The sequence below is a fragment of the Amborella trichopoda genome, chromosome 6 (assembly GCF_054954075.1).
Source record: "Amborella trichopoda isolate Santa Cruz 75 chromosome 6, AtrichopodaSantaCruz75HAP2 v2.0, whole genome shotgun sequence".
In the NCBI taxonomy this organism is placed as follows: domain Eukaryota; kingdom Viridiplantae; phylum Streptophyta; class Magnoliopsida; order Amborellales; family Amborellaceae; genus Amborella; species Amborella trichopoda.
The window spans coordinates 48,305,591-48,332,647 of NC_142341.1; the positions used below are offsets into that span (position 1 = coordinate 48,305,591).

The 27,057-nt window shown below is 34.8% G+C and overlaps 1 protein-coding gene across 1 annotated transcript in view; it reads right to left on the bottom strand.

Moving 5' to 3' along the window:
* Positions 1–1,929: 1,929 nt before the first annotated feature.
* Positions 1,930–27,057, bottom strand: part of LOC18441923 (hypothetical protein) — a 32,432-nt gene continuing 7,304 nt past the window's right edge. Inside the window, exon 2 of the mRNA XM_020671900.2 lies at positions 1,930–2,717. Coding sequence (XP_020527559.1) covers positions 2,637–2,717 — 81 coding nt within the window. The 3' untranslated portion in view covers positions 1,930–2,636. The remainder of the gene's footprint in view (positions 2,718–27,057) is intronic.

Sequence of the window (27,057 nt, forward strand, 5' to 3'; positions counted from 1 at the left end):
TTAGGGGTTGAACAGGCCGTGTTTTGCTCAAACCGACCGGTTTTTCAATTCACCGAACCGGTTAGTGGATATAACGGGTTTTATAAACAAATAATGGTATAATTATTCTAATGCCCGTTATTTTTAATTAAAGCCGTTATTTGATGTAAGAATTTACATGTTGATTTTTTTTCTTGCTTTTTTATTCTTTTTTCTAGCTTTTTTTGGCATTTTTCATGCTTTATGGCTGTAGAACACTATTTATTGTTGGTAAAACAATCCAAGATTGAAAAATCAAGAGATTTTGTCAATTGAAACGGCAGATTTTCATGCCTTTTGAAATTTCCGCCATTTCATCAATACCACCTTCAATAGTCAATGGTTTTTGCTGAAATTTGGGGTTTTTAATCCGAATCGAATCATCCATCATATACCTCTTTTAATTTGTTCAAAAATCAAAAGATTGGGGGTTGCTTTTGGCTCAAAAAGCTTATGCTCGAAGAACCTGTGTTCAATCCCAAAAAACAGAGTTTGGATGCATTTTTTGGTCATTTTTTATCAAATTGAAATGTGTATTTTAGTCATCAAGGCTTCATCTATCATATAAACTAGGTATGCTTATTTATTATTGAATAAATATTTTTATATGAATTTTTCCTTGCTCGATTTCATAGTTCTGAATTTTTCACTATTTTTTCCAAAAACATTTATATGATTTTTGGTGCATTTGAAAGGGTGATCAACACCTTTACAGTGCTCGTGTCCTGATTTGTTCGATTATCCAAACAATGAGGGTCGTTTCTTGCTTGAAATGCTCCTCAATTTTAGGAGTTCTTGAGAAATCGATATTTCAAAAAATATATATTTTACTTTATAAAATTATTATTTTTTATGAATATGGGAAGTATTTTTTTTGTTGTTCTTAACAAAATAATATTTTTAATAAAATTATTTATTTTGATAAAAATATATTGTTTTGATTTATACGACGAAACCTATATGTATCGACCTATTTACCTTGCAATATCGCTGAAATTCTAGATGGAAATGTAAAAGTTGGTGAATCAATTTCTTTTCCATTGTTTCTAATAGGAATTAACAATATCTTAAAAGCGACGTAAAACTTGAAACTGGAGTGCGTAAAACTTGACCAGTTAATTCGGTTAACTTTCCCGATTAGTCCAGTTCTGATTCTAACTACTCCAAACCCCATGTCTGGTTAACCGTTCAATCTTGCAAACAGTGGCATCATTTTGATGCTTCCAAATTTTCAAATTTCAAATTTCCAATTTTGCCTCTAATCCCCTCCATCTCTCTCTCCGGACCCATTTTTCGTAGTCGAAGACCATTTAACTCGACGAAAACGACTTTCCTTAAAGATTTTTTTTTTTTTCTTTTTGACTAGTTAACAGCAGGAATGGAGGGTGGTAGCAATTTGACACTGACGGACAATAAAAACCTGAAGTGTCCGATGAAGCTCTCTCTTTCTCCTTCTCTGCTTTTTCCAACCAAAGGAGCCAAAAACTTTTTCGGTCCCAGTGATGAACACAGCGAGATTCAAATCCACGCTAGTTGAATCTCTTACTTTGAAAAGCCCCAATTTTAATGGGACCATGGAAAAAAATAAATATTCTAAATTTAGTGATGAATTTGGAAAAGAATTGTGAATTCTGCAGTTGCCAATTTTGCTAAAAAAAACCTGTACTTTCAGTCCTCTTTGGTTCCATCACATTCAATCCCCTTTGCATTAGCAACCCTGGTTTTGAAACCCATATTTAATGGCTTCTCTCTCTAAAAACCCAAATTCCATGGCGTTTTGAGATAACATACCAAGTAAGTTTCGTGACGATCATGGAGGGAAAGAGAGAAAAAATGGTTTTTGGTTCACTTGCTCTTCAAACAACTAACAGGGAAATATTATGCAGAGCATATTAATTATAAGCAATGTAAGATACTGAATGTCCCCTTAAGATTTATGATATGGAGAAACGTATGAATATAGACAAGCTTTAAAAAAATTATACCTTCAGATTATACATCATAAAACCACAATCGCCCCTATCTGTCAAATGCGAAATCGAGTGACTAAGATCATGTCATTTTTCTACAGAGTCTCTGATACTTTTCTCAGTCAATGGAACACAACCCCAGCCGCCCAATTGACGACTAGTAGTGATTGGGACCTTGTACCAAAGATAAAAACTTAACCTTTCTTAGGGATTTTTTTTCCTTTTCATTGTTTTTCCAAGTTTCTATCAAGAAATGTCCAATTTTTAAAACTCTAAATTCTACCAAGAAATAACCTAGCCACTACATTCCCCTGAAATAGAACTGCTATGCCCTCCATACTCCTAACTCATCATAAATTCCCGTATTGCTTGTGATGAATATGGTGAGCTTCCTCGACTAATCCAAAATCATTGTGATGATCTAACCTCCTATCCAAAATCATTTCTAAATGAGCAGGCAATAGTCACCTTTTAATGCACAATCAACATGGCACGAAAATGCAAACCTCCATACAACTTACCAACAGATTGCAATCCAAATTTTTTATTTGTACCTTCCAGGGCCCTGGGTATATGAATATTAGGGAAATTGAGTAACCAAGAGAAAATGAGCACTGAGGTCAGAGAAAAGCCCCGCCACAGTGGCCTTTATGCCATAGAATCCTTTTGCTTTTTTAATAGCTCGTCTCTAACACGCTTGATCTCCATTTCTCGTTCTAGTCTCTCTTTCTGTAATAAGAAATATAGAAAAAGAGTGACTAATTGGAAAGATAAATTTGTTTTGTGTCATTGTGCTTGATCAGCTAGCATTTTTAGGAAAGTGGATCATGATACAATAACAGTTTACCAATTCAGGTCCAGTAGAGCATTGGCAAAAGCATAATAACATAATAAAATAATGAAGTTTGTTTCCTAGTCGTGGAAGAAAAAGTTGGAAGAGAAAACCAATTGCATTATTGATCAATTCTGACCAGGAACTTTGGAAATTTGACAAACATCATTATATTTTTTATGATGAAAATCTCATTTTCTCTTTTGACTTAAGCGTGCAACTAGATCAATGCAAGCTTCATTAGGGTCAGAAGATCAATACAAACACTCAGTTGATTAATAAAACCTGTAGAACTCCCAGTCAGGTGACAAAGTGCAAGTAGTGTTTAAATTATAGAGGAGCCATGTCTTTAATAATCTTCCCCAAAAGGTGGCATATCAACCCTACCTGGCGTAACCTTGATAGTTATCTAAATATAAAGCTCCTTACACTGTTTTAAGTACTTCCCTCTCATGAAATAGTAACACATGAAGACTACTAAAGTCGCCCCCTAACCATAAAACTCTTTATGCCCTTATAGCAAATTCTTTTCCAAGGACTGCCTAGTGCTTTTCAATCCCAATTTTTAAAAACTTTTTAGAAACATTTTAGGATCCTTTCAAAAATCTAGTGATTTTAAAAAATATAGTGATTTTTCAAACTTTCTAGAAACTTTTCATACGATTCTTTTTTAAGGACCGCCTAGTGATTTTTCAAAAACCTTCCATATGACTTCTAAGGAGGACCTCAACCAAAGAACTTAGCAAATAAAACCATTTTCTTCAGTTTTCTATCGACACATTCTAAGGATCCTTATCATTGGCACTAATACGATGTTAAATTTGAGATTCGTCCCAAAAAAGCTTTTCTGAGTTGTCAAAAGATGGGCTCAAAAAATTGGAGAAACAAGAACCATGCCATAGTTTAGGAGCTTATGTTTAGATAACTAAAGCATTGTAAGAATATAGGAAGGGTAGGCATGCAACCTGTTGTGGAAGGTTGGTTATTGACCACAAAGAAGGACATTGCTCCACTATTTTAGTGGTAGAGTACACTTGACCAAAATGAAAATTTATATATAAAACAACTATCAACTTTAAGACAAGCACAACAATCCACAGAACAGCATCAAATAGATAGATGTTATAGCCAAAGGCCATAGCAGAGCTCCAAAAGTTTACCTCCAAGGGCTCACAAGTCAATCTCTAAGATAATAATGCAGCTTTGATACCAATTGACACAAATTGATGCAGAGCAATAATAACACCATAAAAGTAACACCAGAAAAAAAAAAGAAAAAAAAAAAAAGTTTGAGAGAATATACCCTCTCAAGGTCTGCAAGGGAATTCACCCCAAAGTTGAGAGAATATACCATCTCTCAAGGTCTACAAGGGAATTCACCCCAAAAATCTCTTTACGAGACCAAATTTTATTAACTCAGCCACTTTTTTTACAATGAAGGGAAACCTCCCTTTAAATAGACTAAAAAATAAGATAAACATTAACCAAAAAAAAACTCTCCCTATACTTTTCCTTTTTTATCTCTTCTTCCCTATTTTCTCTCTCTTAAAATCACGTGCTAAATTTTCCTTATCTTCATAAACATTAACAAAAAAAACTCTCTACACTTTCCTATTTTATCTCTTCTTCTCTATTTTCTCTCTCTTAAAATCACGTGCTAAATTTTCCCTATCTTCTCTCTCTTTAATTCACGTGCCAAAAATTAGGCTCGTTTCTATCCCACGTTTGCCCTAAATTCTCCCCAACTTTGATTATTGTTGATAAGGATAAACTCTCTCTAAACTTAACCTTATCTGATTTGTATTCCTAAACTACCTCCCCTAATTTAACCTTATCTATTTATATTCCAAACTTAACCCAAATCAATCAATAACTAATTAACCCAAATACATAAATATCAACTTCTACACAAACTCAATGCCCACAAATATCCCTGCACACCTCCTCTCTTATTCCTGAAGAGATAAACTAAAGAATAATAAAAAATTAAAATACCCCTAATATTATTTGCATCATTCTCCTCGGGTTGGGAGAAGCTCGACCTCGAGCTCAAAAGTTGGTGATGAAGTCCCACCATGAGCCTCGATACTTTTTCTTCAAGACTGAAGCCTGCAACCGTGTTCTAAGAGTAATTGTTGAATACGAGCTTGGGCTGATTATTCCTAACCAAGAATGGGTACAGCTCCAAAAAAACACCAAGTTCAATCGATAAACACCGTCGACCATGAAATTTGGGAGATCGATTTTAATATCAAAATTTCGAGGTCATTCTATAGGACGTGGCGGATCTGGCTTCTCTATAGCGGATCTGGCTTGTAAATTTCTTCAATATGCTTGAAATCAATACCCTGAATTTGTCGTGGAATTACTGCTGCAAGATAAATGTGGTTGTGAGTACCTTCTTCACGAAGAAGATTGTTCTCCAACCGCTGCAACCTCTGATTCATCTCACGTACTTCAGTTCGAAAATCCTCTGGGGCATTAGTAAAATTTTCTACCTAACGATAATCCATAGCAAGAGTAGGATTAGCTTGATTGCTTAGACCTAACTTGCTCTCAGGATCTAACTTGATCTGGATCTGACTTGCTCTGATCTAACTTGTTCTCAAGATCTGACTTGCTTTGATACCAATTAATGCAGCTCTGATACCAATTGATGCGGAGCAATAATAACACCAGAAAAATAAAAAGAAAAGGTTTGAGAGAATATACCCTCTCTCAAGATCTGCAAGGGAATTCACCTTAAGGTCGAGAGAATATACCCTCTCTCAAGATCTGCAAAGGAATCCACCCTAAAAATCTCTTCACGAGACCAAATTTTATTAACTCGTCACTTTTTTTTACAATGAAGGGAAACCTCCCTTTAAATAAACTAAAAAATAAGATAAACATTAACAAAAAAAACTCTCTACACTTTTCTTATTTTATCTCTTCTTCCCTATTTTCTCTCTCTTAAAATCACATGCCAAATTTTCCCTATCCTCTCTCTCTTTAATTCACTGCCAAAAATTAGGCTCGTTTCTATCCCACGTTTTGCCCAAATTCTCCCCAACTTTGATTATAGTTGATAAGGATAAACTCTCTCTAAACTTAAACCTTATCTTATTTATATTCTTAAACTGCCTCCCATAATTTAACCTTATCTATTTATATTCCAAACTAACAAACCCAAATCAATCAATAACTAATTAACTCAAATCCATAAATATCAACTCACACACAAACTCAATGCCCACAAATATCCATTGACTCCTCCTCTCTTATTCCTAAAGAGATAAACTAAAGAATAATAAAAATTTAAAATAATCCTAATATTATTTGCATCAGATACTCATGCTTTTTCTTTTTCTTACATTTTATACCCAAAACATCTCTCTATATCGAGGTTTTTCTTGTAATTTTCAGCATAGATATTCAATACATCTTTTATATTTTAAAAATGCCTCTTTGGTTCCATCACCCTCTAAGAACCTTCTTTTTCTTTTCCGATAATTCCACAAAATACTTGGAAGCCCTAGAAAAACGAAAAACAAACTACCCCTTCTGAAAGTTTTGAATTGAAATTTTGACATCATCAAATTTACTTAAAATTTATTTTGCCCGCCAAACAAATGTTGGACACTTTTGAAACTTTAGTTCTTGCACCTCAAACAACTTGTTAATATTAGATATAATTTTTCATTACTTCAATTATGGATATTATGCTAGACTCACATAACTAGATTAAACTTTAATGCAAATTGCAGTATATTGTTTAACTATACCTTTTATTAGGAACTAAATTTCGTTATATATCACAAGGGAAATCATATGCAAGTGTCTTCTACTGAATTCGAGAAAAAGACACTGATTTGGAGATCTTTTGTGTTGTACATTGGCGTTTTTTTTTTTTTTGAACAAAAGTAGTACATTTGGTGTTATGTTCTCATCACCAATATGTACAACCATAATTATTGTGAGGGGGACCAAATTAGATCCCAGATCAGGTTGAAGCCATGCAGCGACAAGCAGGAAACTCTCGCAGTCAGTATACCTTAAAGTCTTGGGATCTTGATCCCAATATGTGGGGAAGTTTGATCCAAGATTAATATGGATCGTATGATAAATAGTAAAGGACCAAGTCATGTCGTGGTTAAAAATCGAGGTCCCCAAGAGTATTTAACTAGTTAAGTAGCACAAAATATACTACGATACTATACCACACTCCTATATAATAATATCCTGCTATACTATACTACAATACTATGTCATATAATAAATTCTATTAGACTATACCATATGCTAGTATATATAAAGTCACCATATACAACCAATGTTCGGTGTCTTAAGTGTCTAGTACGTCGGTCTAAAAAACAGTATGGCAAAGCATATCCCTACATTTATTTTTAGAATTACATTATTGCATTATATAATATAGCATTCCATCTTATAAGACTAACTAAACGGTTGAAAAGGTGGTAAGAGTGGTCTTAAAGCAAGGTATTGAGAGTTTGACTCGTTATGAGTATATCCTTTTACAACTAATAAAATATTTATTAAGTATATATATTTTAACTGTACCTTTTTTTAACATTCAACAACTATTGGTGATGTAGTAGCATGTGAGGCCGTGGAAGAGTTTAGTTAAAGTGAGGTTTGATTCCCATGATGAACATGGTTACCTTTTTATTACTAAAGAATAGTAGAGAAAGAGAGAGAAAAATGTTGTAAGCCATGGGAATGGACCAATAGACTCACCAAGAGAAAAACAGTAAGTGCTAAAATTTGAACATCTAATATTATATGTCAAAAATTGCAGGATATTCAATTTAAACTCTCGATACTGTATTGAAAAATGATGCCATCAGCCAACACATATGATCACGTCCGTTTTGGGCCCTTGTCAAAACATGTTAACACGCAATGCCAGCCTATACATGAAGTGTTGAGGTAACATTGTATATAATAATATAATGTACACTATACTATAATGTACATACTACAATAACATACCACACTACTAGAATATACTGCTATAATATACAACATTGTTATGCTTTAGTACATTATTATACTATGCTACATTGCTAGGGAATTTAGATCACCTATAACTCAAAATCTCGATAGCTAAAAAAACAGACCGAGATTCCAAAATTTAAACAACGTGGATGAGTGAGATTCCCTTCCTTGGAGCGTAGAAGCAAGCTTGCAGCACGGAATCGAACCCTTGGTAGAACAATCCAAGTAGCTAAATGTCACCTCAACACTCCATATATAGGTTGGTGTCGTGTGTCAACACTTAGAGACACGGGCTACATGTGACATACGCATTGGCTGATGTCATCATTTTTCAGTATTGTGTTTTAAAGTAAAGTATCCTACAATATTGGATCTCCAAATGATAGCACTTACTTTTTGCTTTTGGCAAGTCCATGATTCCATTCACATGGCTTGCAATGTTTTTTTTTTTTTCTTCTCTTTTTCTTTACTATTCTTTAGCAATAAAAAGGTAGCCCATGCTCATGATAGGAATGGAACCCCTCTTCAACTGTTCCATACCTTCACATGCTATCACATCACCATTAGTCGTTGAATGTTAAAAAAGGGAAAATTAAATTGTACATATTTAATATAATAGTTTATTAGTTGTAAAAAAATATAATCACTACGGGATTCAAACTCTCAACACCTTGAATTAAACCAAACCGTTTAATTAATATCATAAAAAGAAATACTATATTATACAATATTTCAATTATAAAAAATAAATGTACAGATGTGTCCTACCGTACTAGCTTTATAGACCAACATACTAAACACTTAAGACACTTGTAGACTCCATGTAAAAACAGGAAATATGTATGTAACATTTTGTCATTTTCTACATGCAAAAAGGCATATAAAGATTACACCATTTCTTGAGAAAGGTGTTTTACCTCCATTGTAGATGCCCACCTGTTTGTTAGCCATTCCAATCGGGCGTATACATTAGATAAAATATAAAAAGGAAATTTATCAAACCAGCCACACAAAATGCACCATTTAGCATTTCACTCATTTGTTTGCTCCTAATTTCAAAAGCCCTCAAAGGATAATATTAAATGGGTCAATAATTGGTTAGAAATTGTGGGAGGTGCAATGTTCACTTTTGCGCCTAGGCAGTGTTCAAAAAGGCGCCCACCTAGGCGGGCCAAGGCCCTAGGCACTCACCTTGAGGGCTCACCTAGGATATCGATGTATTTTTTATTGCTCACCAAATTAAAATAATAAAAAATATTTATAACAAAAAAGATGACCTTAATTGTTTTGGGGGTATTTTGGTCAACTGTTCTGTTCAAAATTATCTTTTTATTATTTTTATTTGACGCTTCAAATAAAAATGCATTTATGCCTAAATTCTAGAAAATACCTAAATAAAAAATAAAATGCAAAACTTTTTTTGGGCCATTGGATGATATTAGTTTTAATTTGAACCATCAAAGTGTTCTTGTGCACTGTTCAAGCATCCACAACATGTGGAAGCTATATCATCCCATAAAAAAATTTAAAAATTTATTTTAATATATGGAAATGTAGACAATGTGACTATTAACTTTTGATACAAGGAGGTCACAATCATCATTAACTGTTAGATTTGAAATTCAGTGGTTGAGGATGTGCCATTGTTTCAGCACAAAATCCAAAATAAAACTTTCTTGAATGTTGTGAGACACTTTCATCCATTGGATTTCACATCCAATTGTTAAAAGTAATTGCAACCTCATACCAAACATATACGTTACACATATAAATGCTAGGTCAAATAGGGGTCACCCTACTCAAACTAACTTGATAAGATTCAAATTGGACCAGGAACTACACCCTAACTAAGATGGGTCTAGGTCTAATAAACCCATATCCGACCTGTCGGCTCCATTTTGTGGGTACAGACTTGGACCCTGATGGATAAACCTGTCGGGTCCATAAGTCCTTAGGAACAATGTTAAAAAATACGGACCGCCAAGACGGTGGCGCCTTACCTACTTAACCGAGCGTTTCATAACTAAGCCCTTCGCCCCTTCCTCTCTCTTTTCTCCCTCTTCTTTCTTTTTGGGGCACCTCAATCATGAGACACCTGCCTAGGTAGGCAAAGTGCCGCCGCCGCCGCCTCGACAGCCATCTCCACATTTTTAACATTGTGCCTAGGGATAGGAAATGGATATCGTCGACCCGACAGGTCAACCCCACAATGTCTAGGTCTGGAACCACAAAATCAAGACGACAGGTTGGATCTGAGTTTATTAGACATAGACCCATCCCAGTTAGGGTCTGATTCAGCGTCCAACTTGGATCCTCTTACCAAGTTGGTTCAAGTTGGGTGACCCCCTACCTGACTTGGCATTTATATGCATAAGGTATATTTTTTGTATAATGTCGCAATCACTTTTAGCAATTGAATGTGAAATCCAATAGATAAAAGTGTGTCACAACATTCGAGAAATTTTATTTTAGACTTTGTGCCAAAACAATGGCACATCCTCAACCACCCAATTTCAAATCTAACAGTCAATGATGATTGTTACGTCCTTGTATCAAAAGTTAATGGTCTCATTTTATACATTTGCATATATAAAAATAATTTTTTATATTCTTTTATGGAATGGTATACCTCCAACATGTGGTGGACGATTGAACAGTGCACAAGAACCCTATCTCCCCAACTTTTTAACACGTGAATTTTTGCAGGGGGGATAGGGACAGAGCAGCCACAGCCTCAGCCTCAGCCACAGCCACAGCTAGACTTGACGATCAACAAACAATAAATAATATGCATAATCAAAATAAAGGAAAAAGCAAGATGGAAATAGTTCCATCTGACTCCCCAGGCTCACCTATTATGACTTATCCTCCTTCACCTATCCCAAATAGGCCAATAATAAAATATCCTTAACATCCTAGCTTATACTCTTCATCTCCTGGCCCAAATAAAGCACCCTCCTCAGAAAAATCCCAATTCATAGAAACTACCTTTATGATAGATACTATCATAGAGGATGAACATATATTTCTTGACCCGAAAATAGTTGCCAATTATTATTAATCTGAACCCTTCAAATGGAAACAAAAACAAGGGAATGGTTTGAGGCTATACTTCTTGAGACGGGCTCAATATCTTTGGTACACTTCTACCAAAGAAATACCAATATAATAGCCTATTCAAAATTACAAATTCGAAAAGTAATATCATACAAAGAATGGGGCCTAGACCCTACCAGAAGAAGAAAATTGCAGGCCCCGTAATTCAACAACAAATACTTTAAATATTCAGAATATAAAGAGGCCCGGCATAAAGTTTTTGCAATCCAAAATAATTATAATTCACACACTTGGTTTGTTCAATTTAAAATGCATGTTCTTGAGGCATTCCCGAATTGGTTCCAAGATTGGTTTATAATTTCGGGATCTGGGTCACAAATTCTCCCTTTGAAGCTGCAACAATCCCAACAAAAATTTATAGAATATAATAATAAGGATCCTAATATTGACCACCATTTATATTTTATGTCCTTATACCAAATCTCATGGATTATAAAATGGGAATATGCGATATCAGAAAATACAACCAATGACTGGGAATATATTCCTAGAATCGGAAAATATTTATAAAATGGTGGGACGTGTTTGACTCCAAGTCCCTTGATCCAGAAAAAATTAAAATGCAAAAGATTCCAGATCAAATGCCAAATGAACAGCCAAATAGTTTCGCCGAATATGTCAATAAAATGATGAGACAGAATCCTCAAGCTACGAAAGAAGAACTGAAAAAACAGCTTTCACAAATGCTTGAAGAAGAAGGAGATGATGTGACAACTTCATCCCAAAATGAAGATGAAGAAAATGAAGAATTTTCCCAAATACTCTGACCTAATAAAGATGGCCAATAGTAGAATATGAATACGTGTCCACAATATGGATAACAGCTAAAGATGCTCATATCTACTTTATTACTCCACCGACACTCCACCGACGCAAGACAAAAAACCACCAGCTCACCTCGATACTCCACCGACGCAAGACAACAATCCACCAACTCACCTCAATGCCACCTGTCCTTCACCGAAGCTACGCGACAATCCACCTGTCCAAATGAATCTGTCAACATAAGATGCTTAGTACCTAGTGGCCGACAATCAGTCGCATCCAGCACCTTTTGAGTCAGCATGCAATATCATACTCCGTCTATAAAAAGGAGGAGTTTAGCCTCAAGAAGATCATCCGGAAGAAGAGCTTTCTCTCTCTTTCTCCTCTATCCTTTCTCATAAACCCTCTATCCTCTTCTATATTCTCTGAGTACTCCTCAAGAGTTCTAACAAGGAGTCCATCCAGAAAATCAGTGTCACTCCTATTTAAATCTTTCCGGGTAACTATTGTAATATTCCTGTTCAGGTAATCTTTTTAGAGCTCATCCTTCTTATTCTCTTTTGAGCATACTGGTATCTGTAATAAACCTAGCCTCTTTGATCTCTTATTGTCTACTTTTATCAGCCCTGTATATCGGGTGGTGTGTTTATAAACCACTCCATGTGCGATTGTAATTTTGATAATCTGTCAAGCTTTTGTCGTACCGAGTGGAAGCTATTCTCTAGCTTTTGTATCTGTAAATTGTAAGTCACTGTGCTTTTACCTTTATTATAAACTAGTTGATTGTAATCTGTGATATTATAGTCTCATGCAAATAAAATTTATATTGTCTGTGAAAATTCGAAATCTTACTTACACTAATTGGCTCGTATTGGATATCTCTCCTTTTTCATTATTCATCTTGATAATTGTATGTTTATACTTTGGGTTAGTTAAACTGATAATTTAATTACTTGAAAATTATAATTGCTTGATAATCTAATTAGCGATCCTGTTGTAGTGGTATCAGAGCCAGATTAAGTCTTTTATCTGAGAGTTTATTATTAAAAGGTACTAAAGTTTTAAAGTAAAAAGTACTTGATAAAATATCCCATTAAGAGGTTAGTCCGAGAGTTGAGACCATTTGTCGCCTAGACCCATTTTACCGTTTGAGGCCAGAGAGAGCCACTTAGGTACCAGGGACGTAAGAGGTTGACTAGAGTACTCATCCGTAACCCTAATGGAGAATTTTATCAGGACTCTGTCTAATAAAACTTTAGCTCCTTCTAATAGTATACTTAGGATAAAAAACAAAAGAGAAATAGTAATTGATAATATAGAAAAGCAAATACAAAATTGGGACGTACCAAAAGTTCCTATAACAGATATATATAAAAAAGGCACTTTTGAATTCAAAACTGGATATGCTATAAAAACTGTAGACCAGAGCTTATTTGTTAACAGTGAACAAGAGAATTTTTAATTACTATCTGATAAAATGATTCAATCACATAAAAATAAGAATTATAAATTTTTACATATAGGGCTTATACAAATTGCAATTAAACCCCTTACTAGACTAGGATTAAATAATTCAATATTGTTATGTATTAGAGATAGTAGACAATAAATTTTCAGATTCCTTATTGGGAGTAGTAGAATCTAGTCTTTGTAGTGGTCCAGTATATTTTAATTGCTTTCCTAATTTCTCTGTATCGTTGAGTGATCCTAATCTGCTTAAAGTACTCACACTTAATCTTAAAACTCAAGGATTTGATATGAATCCAAGGTCTCAAAACATAGCCTTAGTATACAGAATTTGTTATAAAGTTATGAATACACTTTGCCCAAATGTCTTACAGATAGATACAAAAGGCCAAACAGTATTTTTCCAGACCAATATAGATAAATCAAGTATTGTTATCCCAAAGTCTATAAATTGGTCACAAATTGTCCTTCTAGACAATTGGTCAATTCAAAATGAGAACCAATCTTACAGAACTCCTACTAATTATAACCCAGATCAAATAATTGAATATCCAGATGGAGAAATAGAAATACAATTTAATTCTAATAGAAAAACTAAAATAAATATTGCGGATAATATTCTCGATGATAATAGTATAAAACCTCCTTCTAGAATTCCTATGCCATCTAGGAACTCTACCTCTTCCTCTTTAAAAGACGAACCTATAATCCAAGGATTGAGCAGAAGTACTAGTAACATTCAATGGCCTGTTTACAAACCAATCAATCATAAACCAGAATCCAGTAATTATGACTTCCAAATATTGACTTACAGAAAAAAGAAAAGATTGATATAGAATCACTAGAAAATGATTATTTATCCGAGGAAAATAACAAAATAAGGAAGTGGTATTTAAACGAATTCCCTCAAGAAATAATAAATGCTTTTCATAAAAGATATAATAATTTTTTAAAGAAAAATAAGCAATTCATAGGATTTTTTACATGGTTAATAGCTACATTAAAAGAAAAAAATATTCCTGTACCTAATTTTGAACTAAATACTTTAGAATCCCAATATCAATCTTTTACTACTATTAATAGAAAAACCTTTCAAAGTATCCATCCTCCTGAACAAAGTCTGCAAATCAAAGGAGTCAATAAAGAAAATCCAGAAACTAGGGCATCTCCTTATAAAATCATCCCAACAGAACATACTCACAAAGTAGAAATGATTCCTCATATTACAGAACAAAATAATTATACTAATCTATATCTACAATCTCTATGAAAACAGACCCACTAGAATAGAAAATATAATAGGAAAGTCTCAAGAGAAAACAATAGAACAGAAAATTTTATTAAACCTCCTCCTGAGATTAATGAAGAAAGATTCCATTTGAGAGGAATAAGACAAAAAGAAAGAAATACAGAATTAGTAGACGAATTAATAAAAAAATTATCCCAATTAAACATCCAAGACAAAAAAAGAAAAGGGAAAGTGGTAGAATCAGAAGCTATGGTCCTCCAAGAAGAATTAATCTCTACTGAAGAGATAAATAATATGGAAGAAGTATTTAAAGAAAATGACCAAAAAAGAATAGATTATGGTAAAAAGTGGAGGCCAACAGCACAAACTAGAATGTACCATCCAAGACCTACTCCAGTAGATATACAATTTGAGGAAGACCTTATATCCCACACAATATCCTATTCAGGTAGAACAATTGTCAATTGGAACATTGATGGTATGCCTGATCATCAAATATTGGATACTATGAAACACATCACGATGTATGCCACTGCTTGCAAATTAGCAGATAACCCTGATTAAGAAGTTGCCAAGGCCATTGTCTGTGGATTTACAGGATGGCTAAGCGGCTGGTGGGACTTTCGTATGAGTGAGGCCACCAAGCAACAAATCTTGAATGCTACTAAACAATGGATAGTAAAAAATGAGTAGAATCAAGAGATTCCCCATAACGAAAGTGATGCAGTCAATACTCTGAAGTACCTCTTTAATAGACTCTAGATCTGAGGATCTTCTGTCTAACCTTCGTTGTCCCACATTATCACATTATAAATGGTATAAAGATGTTTTCTTTTCTAGATTCTTGGCAAGAGAAGATAATAGTGCAGACCATTGGAAAGAAAAATTTATAGCTGGCTTACCTTATCTCTTTGCAGAAAAGGTAAAAAATAGACTTAAAAATAAACATGGAGGAATTATTCTATACTCGCTATATACCTTAGAAGAATTGTCAGCAGAAATTTGTGCTGAAGGCTTAGCCCTTGGTACAGATTTAAAATTAAAAAGACAATTAGATAAACAAAAAATGACAGGGAAAAAAGAATTAGGAGACTTTTGTGAACAATTTGGATATAACACAATACCTATATCAGATAAAGGATATAAAAGAAAAAATAAAAACAAAAAACCAAAATGGAGAAAAATAAATCCAAATATAAATTCATAAAAAAATTGGCACCCAAGGCTAAATTTAAAAAGGGAAAAAGGAAAATACCTGTTTGCTATAAATGTGGAAAAGTTGGACATTATAAAAATAATTGTAAGATAAAAAAGAAAATAAATGCCTTAAATTTGGATGATGAAATAAGAAAACAAATTTATGACTTAATTTGTATAGAAGAAAGTGAATCTGAAACTGATTCTTCTAGGACTAACTCTTTAATTGGAAAAATAGAAGATGAAGACTTAATACTTAGTAGTTCAGATTCAGAATCAGGCATGGAAATAGAAGATTGTATCTGTAAATCTATTAATACTTTAACTAATGAAGAAAACCTAATTATAAATTTGATAGATAAATTAAATGATCCAGATGATAAAAGGAATGCCTTAACACAATATATACATATTGCAAAATCAAAAAATAAACCTACTTCTAGTTTAAAACCATATGAAGAATATAGTTTAAATGAAATTCTTAAAGAATTAATAAGAATAATCTTACAGAAAAGGAACCAACTGTTTCTGAATTAAAACATGAAATAAATGAAATTAAAACAGAAATTCAACAATTAAAAAATAGAATTAGAATATTAGAAATGACTAAAGATTTTTCTGAATCAGATGTAGATACCAATAATGAACTAGAATTTGATAAATTATTAAAATCTTACACTCTTACATCAGAAGTTCCTAAAGCCTCTGATGAAAATCTGCAAAACAATAACTATGTAAATATTCTAGATAGAGTAATAACCCAAAAGTGGTTTGTGTAAATAAGAATAATTGTTAATAAAGAATACAGTTTCCAATCCCTTGCATTAATAGATTCAGAAGCTGATCTAAATTGTATAAATAAAGGCCTTGTTCCCACAAAATATTTTCAAAAAACTACCCAAATATTGAATACAGCTGATGGTAGTAAATTAATTATTAAATATAAACTGTCTAATGCAGCTATATGCAATAACGGAAATTGTTTTGAAATGCCATTTATCATGGTAAAAAGATTAAGCCAAGCAGTAATTCTTGATACACCCTTTTTAAATCTACTTTATCCTTTAAAAATAGATAGTACAGGTATAGAATATACAATTGATGGTTATACGATCAAATTTGAATTTGTTGACAAACCTAAAGTAAAATAAATTAATAATGTCAAAACAATGATAGAAAATAAAGAAAATTTTTTATGCCGTCTGAAAACAGAAATCAAATATAAAATAAATGAAGAACATCTGTTAAAACCCGATAATAAAAGAAAAAATTAAAAATATTGAAAAACAGATAAAAGAAGAAATTTGCAATGAATTACCAAATGCATTTTGGGATAGGAAAAAACATATAGTAAGATTACCTTATGAAGACAAGTTCAAAGAAAGTGAGATACCCACTAATACTAGACCAATTCAAATGAATACAAGACTTCTAGAAATTTGTAAAAAAGAAATAGACGACTTGTTACAAAAGAAACTAATTAAACCAAGTTCCTCCCCATGGAGCTGCTCAGCTTTTTACGTAGAAAAGGCAGCAGAAAAGGAAAGAGGGGTTCCACGATTAGTAATTAATTATAAACCCCTAAATAAAATATTAAAATGGATAAGATACCCTATACCTAATAGAAAGGATCTATTGGATAGACTAATTAATGCACGTATCTTCTCTAAATTTGATCTAAAATCAAGATACTGGCAAATACAAATCGCTGAAAAAGATAGGTATAAAACTGCATTCAATGTACCTTTTAAGCAATATAAATAGAATGTAATGCCTTTTGGATTAAAAAATGCCCCTTCCAAATTTCAAAAGATAATGAATGATATCTTTAATCCTTATATGAAATTCATAATTGTCTATATAGATGATGTTTTAGTTTTCTCAGAAGACATGCAGCAACATTTTAAACATTTAAAAATTTTTATTAAAATAATTAAAGCCTCAGGCTTGGTTGTATCCGCTAAAAAACTTAGTTTGTGCCAAACCAAGATAAGATTTTTAGGACATAATATTCATCAAGGAAGCATTGTCCCTATTGATAGGGCAATAGCATTTGCTGATAAATTTCCTGATATTATTCTCAATAAAACTGAACTCCAAAGGTTCTTAGGATGTTTGAATTACATACCACTACAACAGGATCGCTAATTAGATTATCAAGCAATTATAATTTCCAAGTAATTAAATTATCAGTTTAACTAACCCAAAGTATAAACATACAATTATCAAGATGAATAATGAAAAAGGAGAAATATCCAATACAAGCCAATAAGTGTAAGTAAGATTTCGAATTTTCACAGACAATATAAATTGTATTTGCATGAGACTATAATATCACAGATTACAATCAACTAGTTTATAATAAAGGTAAAAGCACACTGACTTACAATTTAAAGATACATAAGCTAGAGAATAGCTTCCACTCGGTCGGACAAAAGCTTGGCAGATTATCAAAATTACAATCGCACTTGGAGTGGTTTATAAACACACCACCCGATATACAGGGCTGATAAAAGTAGACAATAAGAGATCAAAGAGGCTAGGATTATTACAGATACCAGTATGCTCAGAAGAGAATAAGAAGGATGAGCTCTAAAAAGATTACCTGGGCAGGAATATTACAATACTTACCCGGAAAGATTTAAATAGGAGTGACACTGATTTTCTAGATGGACTCCTTGCTAGAACTCTTGAGGAGTACTCAGAGAATATAGAAGAGGACAGAGGGTTTATGAGAAAGGATAGAGGAGAAAGAGAGAAAGTTCTTCTTCCGGATGATCTTCTTGAGGCTAAACTCCTCCTTTTTATAGACAGAGTATGATACTGCATGCTGACTCAAAAGGTGCTGGATGCGACTGATTGTCGGCCACTAGGTCCTAAGCATCTTATGTTGACAGATTCATTTGGATAGGTGGATTGTCGCGTAGCTTCGGTGAAGGACAGGTGGCATTGAGGTGAGCTGGTGGATTGTTCTCTTGCATCGGTGGAGTATTGAGGTGAGCTGGTGGTTTGTCGTCTTGCGTCGGTGGAGTAATAAAGTAGATATGAGCATCTTTAGCTGTTATCCATATTGTGGACACGTATTCATATTCTACTATTGGCCATCTTAATCAGGTCAGGGTATTTGAGAAAATTATTCGTTTTCTTCATCTTTATTTTGGGATGAAGTTGTCACATCATCTCCTCCTTCTTCAAGCATTTGTAAAAGCTGTTTTTTCAGTTCTTCTTTCGTAGCTTGAGGATTCTGTCTCTTCATTTTATTGACATATTCGGCAAAACTATTTGGCTGTTCATTTGGCATTTGATCCGGAATCTTTTTCCTTTTAATTTTTTCTAGATCAAGGGACTTGGAGTCAAACACGTCCCACCATTTTATAAATATTTTCTTTCCGATTCTAGGAATATATTCCCAGTCATTGGTTGTATTTTCTGATGTCGCATATTCCCATTTTATAATCCATGAGATTTGGTATAAGGACATAAAATATAAATGGTGGTCAATATTAGGATCTTTATTATTATATTCTACAAATTTTTACTGGGATTGTTGCAGCTTCAAAGGGAGAATCTGTGACCCAGATCCCCAAATTATAAACCAATCTCGGAACCAATTCGGGAATGCCTCAAGAACAGGCATTTTAAATTGAACAAACCAAGTGTGTGAATTATAATTATTTTGGATTGCAAAAACTTTATGCCGGGCCTCTTGATATTCTAAATATTTAAAGTATTTGTTGTTGAATTCTGGGGCCTGCAATTTTCTACTTCTGATAGGGTCTAGGCCCCATTCTTTGTATGATATTACTTTTCGAATTTGTAATTTTGAATAGGCTATTATATTGATATTTCTTTGGTAGAAGTGTACAAAAGATATTGAGCCCGTCTCAAGAAGTATAGCCTCAAACCATTCCCTTGTTTTTGTATCCATTTGAAGGGTTCAGATTAATAATAATTGGGAACTATTTTCGGGTCAAGAAATACATGTTCATCCTCTATGATAGTATCTATCATAAAAGTAGTTTCTATGAATTGGGATTTTTCTGAGGAGAGTGCTTTATTTGGGTCAGGAGATGAAGAATATAAGCTAGGATGTTCAGGATATTTTATTATTGGCCTATTTGGGATAGGTGAAGGAGGATAAGTCATAATAGGTGAGCCTGGGGAGTCAGATGGAACTATTTCCATATATTTATTCATTATTTTTATTTGGTGAGCCATACAAAAATACATCAACATTCAAAATTTCAAGTAAATATCATTTTTAAATAAAAAAATAAAATATGAAACTCTTTTCTGGCCATTGGATGTGGAAATATTTAATCTGAACCACAAGCACCCTTCCACCATCCACATCATGTAGACAAGAGGCTTTCTTTATATTTCTAGACTTGGACCCAACCCAAGTAAGGCTAGCAATGGACCAAGCCAGCCCTGGCCTTTGGGCCCATAAAGACGGGCAGGGCCAAATAAAATAAAAATAAAAAAATAAAGAAAAATAGGGTTGCAACAAGCTGAACCATGCCGGACCTATCGTAGCCCTAGCCCAAGCCCGGCCCTGCCCTACCCTCGGGGCACATTTCATGGCCCAAGCCCTAGTCTTTTAGGGCCTAGTTGGATGGGCCGGCTCATTACCACCCCTAGACCCAAGGGGAACCGACCTAGTATTTATGTGTAAGGCACATACAAATATATAGTAACATATTATAAAATGAACAATTGTTTCATGCAGTCTGGAGTGCATTTCTTCGGCATCCATCTTAAAGATGGATGCAATAGGTGGTCCATCTAAAAACAATTGTAACTAACAATCCAAATGTTTTTTTAATATAATTACGATTTCTAGTTTTCAAATTTTATTTATTTTTTCATATTCATGATCTCCATGTTAAAGATTATATATTCTCTAAAAATTAAGATCAGATAATATTTAAAAAATATATTTATTGCCAAGCCCGCATTTCTACATGTGCGGGCTTGGCCGCATGCTAACCACGCCCTTATAAAATATCTAAAACTAACTTTTTATTTTTTTATTTCTAGACCAGGACTCACTGGTCGGGTCCACCCCTAACCTATACCTAGGTCAAGTCATGGTCCAAGTCGACCCACACCCAACCGACCATTCCCGGACCTATTTGTGGCTCCATCAAAACCAAAGTAGTTTCTTAAAAGATTATATGCTCCCCGGGGAGCAAATGTACATATTTGCTCCCTCGTGCAAAACCATAGCTAGAAGAATGTTTAGGACCCCAAATTTTTGGAATGTGACCAACTTAACCTAGAGACCAAAAAACGGCAAAATAAAAAAGAACTTTATTACGCACCCTGGATTGCACAATGACCATCCAATGTTTTGACTGTCAAATCTAGTTGTTTACATAGTCAAAATTTTTTTTTTTACGTAAATTTACTCATCCAGTGAGAAAATGCAAGTTTTGCTCCCTTGGGAGCATAGTACACAAGTGAAGAAATATTGGTATTCAAAAAATACCAATATCTCATATTGGTGGTATTCCTAAAAACCACTTTAGTTCTGATGAAGGGGTAAAATTGGACATTGCCCCTTCATCCTATGATGTGCACCTTGATGGGCTTTTCACAAGTAGGCCAAAGGGAATGCGTGTGCTTCAATAAAGTTCCCATTATAAAAATAATAACTGTATATAAATGTTCAACCACAATTATTTTCTCTTTAATATATATTTCAGCATCATAATGTTACACAAAGTAAATATTTCTTTTATACTTATTGAATCACAAAAGCATGTCACCATGTCAGAATATTTGGACAACCATGTAAAACACCCTACATGTGGCCAAACACCAACACCCGTGTTAGCATCATGAAACTCAGGGAGTCACCAACATCATATATTCTTGACCATCAAGTCCTAGCCCTCCTCCATAAATGCTCGATTCTGCTGTGCCCACTGATTCACAATAAAAGAAAGGAAAATATTCCATACCCAGCAGGAGTATCGAATAGAATACCCAGACCCAAGATCCACCGTCAGTGGGACCATGGATGACAAGTTGTTGCTCAATTTTATAGCTGCACAGTTCTTTTGGCCGGAACAGTTAACTCCTCCACCCATTGAAGGTGGTGGGTAAGAGTAAATGAGACCCATGTTCCTCATAAGCTACCATTGAAGCTAAGCTTACTTCCTTGTTGGCAGCTTGCTCCATTTTGGCCAAGTCTAGGTCTTGGAGTCTCAGTTAAAGTCACGAATGTAGACTTCTAGAGGCATAGGTGTTCACCCCAACATCCATTTGGGGTGATCCAAAGGTTATATCAATGTTCGCTTCAAGATCTACAGCCCATATTGCTGTGGCTTTGCCGTAATGTGGCTATCTTGGGTTTTAAATCATGGTTAACAGCTGGTTGGAAAAATCAATGGCCAATATTGTTTTCCTAAATGTGTTAGCTTTCTTTCTTTTGATTACTAAATCCTCATTGCAATGTGGTTTTAATTTTTAGCTTCACTAGGTTATGTTTCTAGAAAGCAAGATTTTAAACCTAATTGCACTAGAAGCTTCAAACTTTCATGCATATAGTTTTCTAAAGTCTTTTAAAGTTTGCTTGTTACGCTTTCATAGGGCAAATGGAACTCAGAACTACGATAAATACTAGGTTTCACCAACTCGGGTAAGTTGATATGGACTTGTCGATACCACCCCCAAATAGCAATAGATAGATCAAATTTGAGCAAAAACCATCAAATTCGATGGATTTGGTGTTGTAAGGTATTTTTTGACACTTGTATCCCTGGTGCGAATAAGAAGGAAGCTAGTCGCGACCTAGGCCTACAAGTACTAAAATACCTATGGACTACGAAAGCACTGATAGAATAAACCCTGTTCTTGAGTGAATTTTGAAAGGCCTCGGATTGGTCCCAAAAGGCGTGTGGGGGTGGCATTTGACTCCCTAAGAACACCCGCCAAGTTTCGTCACGATCTGCCGAAGTTAAAGCAGATCAGACGGAAAATCAATTTTCAAAATCTGCTCCAAGCATGCTGAAAAAGTACCTCATAACTACAACCCTATTATCTGGGTCACAGATGAGTACCAGACTACTTCCAATGGATTTAGAAGGTCTGAAAACCCCCAGATATCAAATTTCAGCTCATTTTAGCACTTCTAGACCATTCTAGGATCAACTTAACCAAAAAGGGAAGGCTTTACATTATTCTGATATGCCCCCAGTGAACCAGTTTCCAGTGGAAACTATGCCTTATAAACTCTTGGGATGATCTTCCAAAGGCCGTAACTTCTCCATTTTAAGCCCAATCAAACCCAAATTTCAAGGGCTTCTTTGTCTCGTCAACGCACACGTTTTGATGAATGGCACGGCTCGAGACGGAAGAAATCCTACAGAGAAGTTGCATAAGAAAACTCGTGTTGCAGATTTTTGCAAGATGGAGACCCTTTTGATCACCGTATCATGAAGCCCCGACCTCGGATCGTCTTCAAAACGTGTCTGTTGCGATCGTGACATCGAGGGCTTCGATTTGAGGTAAACATCACATGTGATAAAAGACCAAATATCATAGTTTGAGGTTGCAACTGTTAGAAATTGTATTTTTGCATATTTGGGCCTAAGGCCCCCATGGAAGATTATTTCATAATACTGCAGAGAACTATTGCTTAATCAAGAATACACATGACTCCGTATAAATATACGGTCCGTAACAGTTAAAGATAAATACCAATGGTTATGGATAAACACCACCTAATCTTATCAAGAGATATGTACCCATACAGATGCATATCCATACTGATATGTATTAGTATGATACATATCGTAATCTTATCAAGAGATATACTGATATGTATCCGTAATGATGTATATCCATATCCTAACACTCCCCCTCAAACTCAAGATGCTTTGACACAAGGCAGCTAGAGTTTGAGCAATACTAAGTTGCCAAAAACAAGGTTATGTTTGAACAACCTTCAGATTGCTTGAACAACAAGCACATAAAAGCGGCGGCAGACGTTAGGAACAGACGGCCTCAGGAACACCCTGGATCGAGTAATGAAAAACACGATCATTAGAGGATCGAGTAACGAAAAAACTAATCATCACACAAGATGGAATAACAAAAAACTCCATCATCCAATCGGATTGAGTAATGCAAAACTCAATCATTAAATAGGATCAAGTAACGAAAAACTTGATCATCAATCAGGATCTAGAAATTCGATCATCAAACACAAGGCACTTGGAAGAGCCAAAAAAATATCAGCATTTGGCTCCATGGATCACCAATAATGCATGAGCAAAAACCATCTATGAAGTGGTGGAATCGCATTCGATCTCTAATAATAATTTCCCTATCAAAAGATCCTAGAGATCGCTTTCATGGCCGAATGGCAATCTCCACATATGCAAAGGTTTCTTCACAACATAAATCTTATCGCAACTTCTTGTAACGATAAAACCAAAAGCAATGGCCAACTTCTCGCTATGGTAACGCAATGCATCTTCTTTCTCCACGTTCTTAGTATCTAGTAAGTGCCCTTCCAATCTCAATCTCTTAATAATCTTTTCCAACGTTGCATAAATCTCTTTACTCCTAGAATGAGATCTATTGCCCGCTAAGAATTGGTGAACTATTCCCTCAATTTCTATTGAACTCCAACCTGGTGAAATCTTGATCCCTTTCTCTCTCATTGCCTTTCTCGCCTTCTTGACCTCACCCCATCTCCCTGCCCCCACATATATGTTCGAAATCAACACATAGGTAGCAGCATCTCGAGGTTTCAACTCAAGCACACGGTTCAATACCTTTTCTCCAAGCTCAAGATCACCATGAAGCTTACATGCACCAAGCAAAGCTCCCCAAACAATAGTGTCAGGCTTCATGGGCATGCTCTCTATCAACTGTTGGGCCTCGATTAAGAGGCCAGCATGGCCTAGGAGATCAACCATGCACCCATAGTGCTCGATTTTGAGCGTAATATTGTAGTCTTTGGTTATGCAACCGTAGAAACTTTTCCCCTCTTGCAACAACTTTATCTAGAGACGGAACAACTTTATCTAGCAACAACAAAGGAAGGTTTTGAATGGAAGCACCTTGGACAAGACTCGGTCTAGAGAGAGAAACAGGATAAAGTTGTTGGAACGGAAGCTTTTTTAATGGAATCACCTTGGACAAATTTATTTTGATGGATTTGCTTTGCAAATTTGCTTAAGCAAACTTTGTGATAGGAACCCAACTTATTTTGATGGATTTGCCTTGAAAATATGTAACAAGATTTTGACGGATTTGCTTTGCAAATTTGTAATGAGATTATGTAATGAAAAATTGTGACGGGCTTAGAGAATTTGCAAAGCAAAAATTGGTACAAGCTTTTCAGAAGCAAACTCGATGGGATTTTCAGAGCAAAGGACGGAAAATTTGCAAAGTAAAGGATCGAAGCAACTCACCGAGATCGTTGATTGGCTGTTCAAGAAACAAGTGAATTCGAAGTTGGAAACGGAAAAAGAAGCTTTCCAACGGAAGCAACTCGCTCGGATCGTTAATTGACTATTCAGGAACAACCCGATAGTAGGGCTCAAATCAAACGATTGTAGAGATACAGATCGATCTTTAGGTAGTAGATTCAATCGAGCAGTAGGTCTCAGAAAACCTATGGCGTAGCATATTCAAACGAACAGTAGGTGTCAAAAAACCTATCGCTCTGATACCATGTTAGAAACTGTATTTCTGTATATTTGGGCCTTAGGCCCCCATAGAAGATTATTTCAGAATACTCCAGAGAACTATTGCTTAATCAAGATTATAAAAGACTCCGTATAAACATACGACCAGTAACAGTCAAAGATAAATACCAATGGTTATGGATAGACACCACCTAATCTTATCAAGAGATATGTATTGATACAGATGCATATCCATACTGATATGTATCAGTATGATACATATCCTAATCTTATCAAGAGATATACTGATATGTATTCGTAATGATGTATATACATATCCTAACAGCAACAAGGGACATTTTCGGCAACCGGAATCCCAAATTCCGGCAACTTCCCAATTCGGAAAGTGATGATCCGGCAACCAAATCGAGCCATTTTTATCACAAAATGATCGTGGCGGCTTCCCTGTCATTCTGTGATGAAAAGATTGACCCAAAACATCAAGAAACAGACAAGATCAATCATTCAAGATTGCAAGTTTCTCATCTTTTGCCGGATTTCAAGAGTTCAAAACCTCGATTCAATGATCAAATCATATATCAAAATGATCGTCTCACCAAGACCATCACTTTTACGATGTTATTTTTGCCGGAAGGTTGCCGGAAGAGCCCGAAATAGGCCCCGAATGATCAACATAGTCTATGGTGCCTTTTTGGAGACCATCTTGTCATTTCCAAGATTCTGAACGGGGACAAAATAGTCATTTTGCCCCAAAAAACGGGATTCAATTTTAATTAACAAAAATTGTAATTTTTGATAATTTGGCTAGCTTTTAATCATCCTTGTTTCAAGGGCATGATATATAAACACCTTATACTTTTTGTAACCCAAAGGTGAGATATAAGTACAAAATGTTGGCAAAAGTTACTGAAATACCATAGTTTCAAAAAGCGCTAGGCGGCACCCTGGCAGCCATGGGGGTCTAGGCCGCCCAGGGCCTAGGAGGGCACCCAGAACCTGGGCGACCCGGTTGAAAAAAAAAAAAAACAAATGATGAGTGATGACTGATAATGATTAATCCATAAGAATTTTGATAATCCATAAGACCATAATCCCAGTTTTTTTAAAAAAAATAGAAGTCGAGAAGAGAATTTTGATAATCCCTAAGACCATAATCTATATTTTCATACAATGCTAAACAGTAAAATCATACAAGCATGCACTGATAGTTTGATACACTGCAAACTGTACACACAAAAGTTAGATAGTAAAACTAGAAACTAAAAATTAGAAAAAGAAAATACATAAAAATTCAGAAAATACACGGTCTAGGACACAATAGTCAACACTCAAGACTCAACACAACAGTCAACACTCAACACTCAACACCTAAGAGTCTTCAGTCATCATCATCAGAAGGAATAAGGTAAGCTTCTTCATATGCATTAGAATCAAGGCTATCATCATCAAAGTCATCTCCCTCTTCAATATAATGCTCGTCCTCCTCTGTTTCTTTTGAATTTGCCTCTTCCTCCTCTTCTTCTAGCTCCCTCTTACTAGTATGTGCAGATGAGGCCCTAGGAGTCTTGGGTGCTCTACCCTTTTCTATCTTTTTGTGCTTCCTTTAACTCAAATATTCTAAAATTTCCTCCCTGGTAGCCTCAGGAACATTTTTACACGGGGCAACATCCCCGTTAATACCGTCGAGGTATTTTTTAAACCAGTAAATGTCCCCCATTAGTATCCTTTCCACACTCCACAATAATTACATTTAATACGATTTTTGTCATTTAGATT